Source organism: Phlebotomus papatasi, chromosome 2 (assembly GCF_024763615.1).
Source record: "Phlebotomus papatasi isolate M1 chromosome 2, Ppap_2.1, whole genome shotgun sequence".
In the NCBI taxonomy this organism is placed as follows: domain Eukaryota; kingdom Metazoa; phylum Arthropoda; class Insecta; order Diptera; family Psychodidae; genus Phlebotomus; species Phlebotomus papatasi.
In genome coordinates this window covers 77155544-77165954 of record NC_077223.1, presented here as the reverse complement: position 1 = coordinate 77165954, position 10411 = coordinate 77155544, and the positions used below count along the sequence as shown (strand labels likewise).

Sequence of the window (10411 nt, the reverse complement as noted above, 5' to 3'; positions counted from 1 at the left end):
GCGCGAGAAAATTTAAAACAAGAGATAAGATAACGACTTCCTCCTCGTGTTCAATTAACAAATCTCAGATAGAAGTAATTAAAAATTATAATTTCATCTAGAAATATGCTATGAATAAAAAATTGAGGATTTCACAGTCAGTGACGGCTGGATAGTTCCATGAGAATCACCCCAAATGGAGTTTGCGCAGATGGATGGTGGTGAAAAAGGTGTCATAAGAAGTGATAAGAATTTTTCCAGCAATTTTTCTTTTTCAAAAAAAAATTGCTAATCTTCCCTGTTTAAAATGCTAAAGTCGGAGATGCAGCACCAGTACTGGGTGGTCAAGAAAACTGTCCAGCGCAAACTTGGAGGAACTGAAGATGATTGTGTTACACTGAGTGATTTTGAATTGGATCAAAAAATCTGCCTGTTCAAGAGTATTGCAGATAGTTGCACTCATCTCTACAGAGTTATTGATCTCTACCAGGAGCGAATGTGCATCTTGGCCCAGGAAGAGAATGCACTGGGTAAGTTTCTCAAGGAGAATGGAAAACTCAGTGCAACGTCCAGCAAGGTGATGATAAGCGCGGGTAAATCCATCTCATACTGCGGGCAACAAAGAATGGCCATCAGGTCACCACTTGTGAGGCTCCACCATGAAGTTGAGACCTTCAGGGAACGAGCTATTGCAGACACCCATGTTACCCTTACGGTGATGGAGAAGGAGAGAACGGAATACCGAGCAGCGCTCAGTTGGATGAAGTCTGTGAGTGCTCAGCTTGATCCGGACAGTGGTAAAGGGCTAGAAAAATTCAGGAGGGCACAGAGTCATGTGAGGATTTCAAAACAGAAATTCGACCGTTTGACTTTGGATTGTCTGCAGAAGATTGATTTGTTAGCTGCAGCCAGGTGCAACATGTTCTCTCATGCTCTGGTGGCTTATCAGTCGAGCCTGATTCACTTTGCCACAAAAACAGCAGAAACTTTTAAGACAGCAGCCAAAATTTTGGACAATGAGCCCCATTACACCTTTAGTATTCTAAAGGACCTCACACAACCAACAAAAAGTGACCCTAAAGGGATCACTGAAGAAGAGGAAGAAAAACTTCCAGACAAGGATAAGATGCTTTTCTTCCAAGAAGACTACAAGGATGAGAAGATTACGGATGCAAAAGAACCAGTTACTAAAGCAGAAACTTCGGATGTTCCTCTGGGAGAAAATACCCAACTCCTTATTGATGGACTTAGCAGTGTTGCAGCAAAACCTACTGCAGATAGTGATCTCCTTGGACTGTCGATGGATTTTGGGGATTTTATGTCCAATTCAGCGCCTTCTTTTATGCCGTCTCAGCTTCTAGACAATCTCAATACGCTCAATCTCGTCGATGCACCTACCCCAAAAGCCACTGATTCGGACACAGTGGCCCCCACAAAAACATCAGCGATTCTCGATCTGTTTGGACGTACGCCAGCCAAGCCCATTCCAGTTCAGCAGAACCCTACGCCCACGTTGCCTTCCAATGGCGCAAAACCACGCGATCCCAAGCCGTCAGGGAAGAGTGCATGGTTCGATTTATTCTCAGAACTCGATCCTTTTGCCAATCCCGACACCATCTCCAAGCAGATCGATGGGGGTGTCAATAACAGTCATGCTGCTTAAAAAAAAATAATTTTCTGTTATCTCTCGATGTAATTCACACAATAAAGATTTCCATATGAATTGCGCAGACTCCATGCATATAATCCCCGCTTTCCCGCCCAGAGCGTTCTCGCCACTCAGTTTAGAAATTCATTCAGGCAGTCTCGTTGAGAGTTCCGCTGTGGACAGTGGTCCCTGTTTGAGTGTTTGTGCCCAACAGTTGAGCCAGGGACAAGTGGCAAGAGAGAGGCTTTTGGGGCAATTATCGTGCTGGCTCAATTGTCTCGATACCAGTAGGTCTCGATCAGTGAACAGGTCCAGTTGAGGGTATCAATTTGCCAACAAGTTTTATTTGAGCTCTTGAGAGGAAATACAGTGTCAAAATGTACAAATCGATAATTCGCATTCCTCATCCTGCTGTGAGAATATGCCTCAAGGATGGTGGGTTTATGTGCACATATAATTGCCCATTGCATTGACCATTAAGACCATTAATATCATTTTTTATTCCAGTGAGACCATTTTCAACTTCAAAGGAACCAACAGGACCTGTTGTAAGAACACAAATTCCAGGACCAAGATCCACAGAATTGCTCAAGAACCTCAATAAACTCCAGGTAAATTATTAATTGAAATTAGGCTTCAAGTGTCTTTAGAAATTTAAAGAGAATGTGAAGTGTGAAACTGCATATCAATCTGCTTAATTTTTGCCAAACTTATCCCTTTTAGCAGATTCTAACAGTCTCCCTTATTCAGACACGACATAATCAACCAATTGATTTAAATTGAGATCATTTAACAAATAGGTGGCTTGAAAGTTGTGCGTAAATTGTTAAATAGGGAAGAACGGGGCTATATTGTATATCTTTTTTTTAATAATAATTTAGTTGATGCGTAAAAATAACAATCAAGAGAAAGCCTTTGAAACGATTTGACTCTGATCTGATCTGATTGATGACCTACAGATTGAAGATTTCAGCCCATTAAGAAACAAATAGTTGTGTAGTCTCAAGAGCGTAGCGAGAAAAAGGCAGATAGGGGTCGTTGTACCGCCTTTATACGATATATTCAATAAATAAAAAATCATAAAACTAAAAATAATTCAAGAACACTAAGATTTAACTCACTTTAGCACCTTTTCTTTACCGAAGAAAAGCGTCTTATGGCCTCTACACGCTAGAGAAATTTATGTCCATAATGAAGAGTTTTCCTACACAAGCGTAGGGAATTTTCTTCAATATGGACATAAATTTCTCTAGTGTGTAGAGACCATTACTGATTTGAAAGATCATTTGTTGAATCTTTTAGGGTAAATGTGCCAAATTCCGGTCAGCTTGCAATTTTGGCCACCTTTTTTGTTCCTCGAATTTCCATGAACTTTTAGATTTTACGTACTCTAGAGATTATACAATGCAAAAGGATAACAAAAAATGTAGCTTCGACAAACGAGATGACGTGAGAAAGATATTGGAAGAATTCCAGGAGGGCAAGGAACTATGAGAATGAAGGTGGCCGAAATAAGGCACCAAAGCTATGTCTATATTTTTATTCATTTTAAAATGTATTAAGAATGATTTTAGAGTAAATAAAGATGGTAAACTCTTTTCAAGGTTCCAAGCAACACTCTTTCAGAAGAAGGAATAAAAAACATCAATTTGTATTTAAAATATTACATTTCAAACTTGAGACTTTGATGCTTGCATGCAACTATGCCGAAATTTGGCACACTTACCCTATAGTTTTTAAACTAAAGAAACGTTGCACACATAATAAAAAAAAATCCAGATGAATATTTGGGAGCACTTTGGGGAAGCTTTTGATCAGTTTTTCTTAAAGGAAACTGCAATATTGTCTTGGAAAAGCTCTATGACCACTATGGCAGATGTGGAAGTTTTCCACATATCTGCCCCAAAATCATCAAAATCGATGCAGTTTTAAATTCTTTTGATAAATTTTTAAAAGAAACTTTGCAGCAAATTTTTTGGAACTCTTAAGAGCATTATTTATTTATTTTTTTATCAATTACCTAGCATTTTCTTCAAGAAAAAGTAATTTTATGTCTTTATCAAATTGTCAAGATTAGATTTAAACGGTTTAAATAAAGTTTCAAAAGACATAAAAGAACATTTTTGCTTATCAAAATTTTTAGGAGGAACAGCTCCATCATTCAAAAATATTATAGAGTATTTTAGGTGGAAATGTTCTCAACTTTATCAATAATTTGAATGAACAAAATAATGGGTAAATTTTAAACAAAGCTATATAATGTCCTTTCGGAATGAAGTTTCACAGCAAAATTCAAGCAATTTTTTCTATCCCTTTTTCTGTAAAACAGAAAATGCTAATATTTCTTTTAAAACTAATGGAAAAGTTTTATAGTTATCCAATCCACTTTAAATAATCAAAATCGGATTAAAACCGGATTTATATTGATATTTTAAGTTGTCAAAAGCTATAATTTAAGAATATTTCTTTTGGAATATTATTCTCAAGCTTAAAATGCAATTTCCGCCAAGAAAAGCTATTTAAATCCATTAGAACGTTTTTATACCTTTGACCTAGGATGATTAACTAACGGATGGAGCACTTTAATTCACAAATGGTATATTTTTCTTAAATTCTTTATAATTTTTAAGCTTTAGATCCCACAAAAATAAATATAACACGTGTTACAGATAGAAATTTTTTTCAGAAAAATTCAAAAAATTACGAATTTTACGTCTTTTTCATAAAGGTTTTAGGAACTATTATCCTCGTGCAATCATTATAAATTTTGTGCTAAAAACATAACATTAGATACTCTTTCATTTGGTAAAAGTTTTAAAATGATTGCATTTGGTTTTATACCAAAACTAAAAAACCACGAAAAAATATACCACATTTTTGTACGAAAAATGTATGATAATGCTCTGCCCTGCCTTGGACTAAATTCGTCAAAATCAGTGCAAGAAATGAATCAAAGAACAGAATATCATTAAAAACATTTATACTAAGTGGTTATCTAAAAATCTAAGGTTCTAAACTAAAGATTCTAAGAATTTTATTGATTTTTCAATAAGCTCAAAGTCATTAAAATTGAAGCAAAATTAGTTTTCTTGTCCGATTTTCCCAGGAAAGCTTTTTGTTCTTTGCTTTCAAAAAACATTTCTTTGGGGTAATCCTCATAAAATATTCTATTCTCCTGAAATACCATTTTTCCTAAGGCCTCTTTCTACACATTGAAACCAATTCTTATCAAAAATTACTTTTCTTAAGGAAATTATCTACGCGCGCAGGTGGCAACGTCAAAATTCTGCGAAAAATATAATTTTTGACGAAAATTGCTTTACTTTACTAAAAACTTTGCTATGCCCTGAGTTGCAGTTACTTAAATAAAAAATATATATATAAAATTATAAAGAAAAGTGCTTTTGATTTTCAAATAAAAACTAAAGTTATTCAAATCAAATCAAACTTTCAAATTTTCATAAATGAATTTTAGTTTGTTGATTCTTTTTCATTAAATATTGTAAAACTGGTGTTTGAATTGGATCTTTAGTTTTATAAAAATAGTTCAAATACTCTATTGTCTATTCTATTTACTGATCAAAAGAGTTTTTCCCCGTTTAAATATTCGAGTCAATCTTAGGTCTAATTAGCAATAAAGTGGATAGGGTAAATGTCCTAATTCAAAACCATTTTCAGACCCTTTAACTTTGACGAAAGATTCAACATTAAGTTCTTTTTTTTCTGAAGAAAATTATATAAATTTGCTCCTTGAATCTTATAGAATATTATTGTTTAGTGAAAATTCTTTTAGTATTCTTTGAAAACTTCTTAAATACAAGAAAAATACACGAATGTAAAATGCTTCTATTGGAAATAAATTAATCCAAATGGAGAAAAGGGAAATTTTGTAATTGGAGACAAACAGTGTAACTGAAACCGCGACGAAAGGCGTCCAAAACCTTGTTGAGTTGCTCTTGAGTGCAGGATTTGTTCTTATTCCTGGTCTTTTCTCCTTTCCCGTCTAAAACAATAAGAAAATCTCTCCAAAAAAATCATATTTCCGGGGTTTCCTATTGAAACATTTGCAGACACTTCAGAAAAACCCTTTATGATCACGAAATAGGTTATTATTTCATTTGAAAAATTCACGTACCGTTAACAATATAGATTAACACTTAATTTCACACATTCTGTCCAAAAATATTACACAAATCTAAGAAAAAACGAATAACGAACAATCAGCCTAATTGTGTTTTTCATTAGAAAACATGATTGATAAATGAAAAATTCGATGGTGAAAAGGAATACTTTTAATTTTTCTGAGAAATTTATAAATTAAAATTTGTGAATTATGAATTGATTTTCGCTTTATTTGGAGTAGAATTATCTAAATAATGAAACTGTGACATAGAAAATATATAAATAAAAATTTAATGCATATCATGGGAAAAAATGATGTTTCCATTTGGAGTAGCGAAAAGTTTCCATTTAGAACATGTTTTGAATTAGCTTAATTTACCCTAAATATCACATTTTCCAATAGGGTTCAATATGTAGCCTCGCAGTTCCCTATCTCTCAGAAAACTTTCCTATTCCCAATTTTTTGCACAATAAATCTAAAAAGATATTTTTACTGTGAGAAACTGTGAGAGTAATCTAATAATAAAATAGATAATTTCGTGTGATAAGATAAAACACTCGAAATCCCCCCTTGGGGAGGCACGTGAGTCTCTTAAATAAAGTCTATTTCTTTTTTAGAATGCGGGATCCGTTCAGTTGTTTGCAAACTATGACAAATCATACAGGAATTATGTGGTAGATGCTGATGATAATATCCTGCTGGATGTCTTTACTCAAATATCATCAGTTCCCCTCGGATACAATCATCCAGATCTTCTCAGTGTCTTCACAAATGAGCACAATCTTAAGAGTGAGTATAATTTTTTTAAGTCCAAGTTCAAGGTCAAGTTTTTTCCATATCGATCCAATTTATTCATAAATTACGTCTTTGATACATTTTTAACATTAATCGATTGACTCCAATTCTTGCCAATAAAAAGTTCAGTAACTTTTTACTCAAGAAGGCTGCATGAATGAGAAATGAGGGCATTTTTTGTGAAGAATTAAATCGATAAATTTGTCGCATTTATGGTGTATAAATATATCTTATCTTTCAAGAAATAATTCTTCAATGCATCTTCCTTACCAGGCATTGTAGAAATCACTCTCAATTGAACTAATTTTCTCTCTCAGGCCTCATAAATAGACCAGCTTTGGGAGTATTTCCGGGAGAAGATTGGCCTCAAAAATTGCAATCAGTTCTGATGTCAGTTGCGCCTCCAGGAACTACACACGTTACAACCATGATGTGTGGGTCTTGTTCCAATGAGAATGCATACAAGAATATCTTCATTTGGCACAGGAAGACTCAACGTGGGGAAAATGTGGAATTCTCTCCTCAGGAAATATCATCTTGCATGATTAATCAAATGCCAGGATCACCAAAACTCAGTATATTGTCCTTTGATGGAGCTTTCCATGGGCGCACACTTGGTGTCCTGTCTACAACGCACTCGAAATACATTCACAAGATCGATGTTCCAGCTTTTGACTGGCCCATAGCTCCTTTTCCCCGGTATCGATATCCATTGAAGGACTTTGTGCGGGAAAATAAGCAGGAAGATGAGAGATGTCTAGCTCAAGTAGAGGAGTTAATCAGTGAGTGGGCTAAAAAGAATAATCCCGTCGCTGGTATCGTTATAGAACCCATTCAGAGTGAGGGTGGAGACAATGAGGCTTCTCCAGAATTTTTCCAGGGCCTCCAAAAAATCGCAAAGGCCAATGGAGCTGCTCTCTTGATCGATGAGGTGAGATAATCACTCACTGAGAGAAATCCGAAAAAGTCAAAATAACATACTGGAAATGTTAATTTTACCCTGCAGTATTAATCCAAAATCAGTGTAAATATTACCCTTTTTAGGTGTATTAGGGGTTAAAGTTACCCTTTTTCATATTAATTTTACCCTTAAAAAGGTGTAAAATAACTTTAAAAAATGTTGATATATATTTACACCTAAAAAGTGTTAAAGTTATGAGGAAAAAATGTTAATCGCATCCTCTTTTTTGTCTTAGTGCTGAGTGCTGAGAAAAAAAGAGGGAGCGATTAACTTTTTTTCCTCATAACTTTAACACTTTTTAGGTGTAAAAATATATTAACATTTTTTAATGTTAATTTTACACCTTTTTAAGGGTAAAATTAACATAAAAAGGGGTAACTTTAACCCCCAATACACCTAAAAAGGGTAATATTTACACCGATTTTGGATCAATACTGCAGGGTAAAATTAACATTTCCGTAATGTTATTTTAACTTTTTCGGATTTTTCTCAGTGATGAAATTTTGTGAAATTTTCATGTAAGATATTTTTTTTAATCTTTCTAATCCTCAGGTTCAAACTGGCGGTGGACCAACAGGGAAGATGTGGTGCCATGAATATTTCAATTTGCCATCTCCTCCAGATATTGTAACGTTCAGCAAGAAAATGCAGCTGGGCGGATACTTCCATGGAGAGCACATGACTCCACCGCAAGCCTACAGGGTTTTCAACACGTGGATGGGAGATCCAGGAAAAGTCTTGCTCCTGGAGCAGATAATAAATGTGATGAAGCGAGATGGTCTTCTGCAGCAAGTTCAGAAAGTTGGAGATCATTTCAAGGAACGCCTTCTGGAGATCGAAGCTGAATTCCCACATTTGCTCAATTCATGTCGCGGTCGAGGTACCTTCCTGGCCATCAACTGTCGTAACACCAAACTCCGCGATGATCTTTTGCACAAACTCAAGCAGAAGGGTATCATTACTGGTGGTTGCGGAGATCTGGCTATTCGTCTCCGCCCGGCCCTGGTGTTCGAGGAGAAGCATGCTAACATCTTCCTGGATCACTTCCGCAGCGCTCTCAAAGAAGTAAAGTAGATATTCCAGTGATTCTGCAAACATTGTGCTCTTTGTTTGTCTTCCATTAGCGCAATATCCTTGTTTATAGCGTCTTCCACAGCAATTGAAGTACATCGTTCATGATCACAATTTGTTGCATATCTCTCCCAGAGAGACAATAAAAGACATAAAATCGTACAAAAATTTGTATTGCTCTCATCCAGTGCATTCCGGATACTTTTTTCCTCAGCACCGGGTCATGAGAATTGCAAACATAATTCGCAGCATTTGCAGATTGATTAGATAATACAGTGGGACCTCGATAGAGTCAACCCCCGATAGAGTCAATCTCCAATAGAGTCAACTTTTCCTTTATTATTGAACTAATAATAATATTATATTATTTTATTATGATTTTTTCGGAATTAAAACCAGTCTTTTTGTGTATCTAGGGTAAGTGTGCCAAATTCCGGCCAGCTTGCAATTTCGTCCACAGTTTTTGTTACTCGAATTTCCATGAATTTTTAGTTTTTGCACACTTTACTAGAGATTATACAATTCAAAAAATGTCGATTCCACGAACAAGATGATCTGAAAAAGACATTGGAGCATTCCGGAAGGGCAAGGAACTGAGATTGAAGGTGACCGGAATAGGCAACAAATGCTATGTCTACATTTTTATTCATTTTAAAATGTATTAAGAAAGAATTTAGAGAAAATAAAGACAATAGAGTGTCTCTACAAGCTTCCAAGCAACACTACTTATAAAAAAGTAGCAAAAAATTCAATTTGTATTAAAAATATTATATTTCAAACTTGAGACTTTGATGCTTGCATACAACTATGCCGAAATTTGGCACACTTAACCTCTATAACGTTTTTAACAAAAGAAAAAATATTTATATAAGGACATGGTAATATTATGATAAAATTCGTATATTAACCGTGTATAATCATTTTTCAAAAAAATAATTCTCTTTTCGTGATTTTAAGCGTTTTGACCTATTGAAAGTTCTCTTGTCTTTTCTCTCTTGCCTTAAGATTTTTTGATTAAGCTCATGATCGAAATTTATGGAATTTTAAGCTATCATTAACTTGGAAGTGATAGCTCAAACAAAAAAAGCATGAGCTCGGATTACAAAAAGAAAAACGTACAGGATGCTAGATTTTTTGAATATCAAAACTGATTAGCAAAAAATGGTTAGAACCTTCTTCTATTATACATTTAAGATTTAAGTACTGAACAGTTAAAGATATTGACTTGTAGTCTTCGGTTGACTTTTCTTTAAAATGCAAAAAAAAAGTTGTAAGAAAATGTTTTCTAGGATAATTATGTACCAATAATTAATTGCAACAAAATTTTCAATAATTAAATATCTACCAGAGCTCTTCTCAAAAGAATTGAAAAAAAAAAGAATCTTTAAGACACCATTTCCGTATCCTAAGATCGTTGGTAGGTAAACCTCAATATTACCACATGAAGAGTAATTTATACTTAAGATATTTACTAATAATAAAAACATTCCGTAAAATCATTCTTTAATCACCAACTTTTGCCTTAAGCATATGACTTTTTTGGGCCAGAAGGTGTAGAATTTATGGGTTAATTAAATTACACTACCGTTCAAAACATTAAATACACGTTGAAAACCATTTTCAGACGCTTTAACTTTGACAGAAGACTCCACACATTAAGATCACATTTTTTCTTAAGAGAATTACATAAATTTGCTCCTTGACTCTTCTAGAATGTTACTGTTTAGTGAAAATTCTTTAGATAACTTCTTAAATACAAGAAAAATACGCGAGTGTAAAATGGTTCTATTGGAAACAAATTAATCTAAATGGAGACAAGGAAAAGTTTCCAATT

At 34.5% G+C, this 10411-nt stretch overlaps 3 protein-coding genes across 3 annotated transcripts in view; all 3 read left to right on the top strand.

Annotated features, from left to right (window-relative positions):
• Positions 1-10411, top strand: part of LOC129804471 (heparan sulfate glucosamine 3-O-sulfotransferase 5) — a 271187-nt gene that overhangs the window by 115379 nt on the left and 145397 nt on the right. The gene's annotated exons all lie outside the window — the stretch shown is intronic.
• On the top strand, positions 187-1711 carry LOC129804468 (islet cell autoantigen 1). The gene has a single exon (XM_055851786.1). The coding sequence runs from the start codon at positions 287-289 to the stop codon at positions 1640-1642; it is 1356 nt and encodes a 451-aa protein (XP_055707761.1). The 5' UTR covers positions 187-286; the 3' UTR covers positions 1643-1711.
• Positions 1781-8745, top strand: LOC129804466 (4-aminobutyrate aminotransferase, mitochondrial). Its single transcript, XM_055851784.1, has 5 exons — positions 1781-2062; positions 2135-2238; positions 6368-6539; positions 6863-7476; positions 8059-8745. Exons 1-5 carry the CDS (start codon positions 2005-2007, stop codon positions 8578-8580), a joined length of 1470 nt encoding a protein of 489 aa, XP_055707759.1. The 5' UTR covers positions 1781-2004; the 3' UTR covers positions 8581-8745.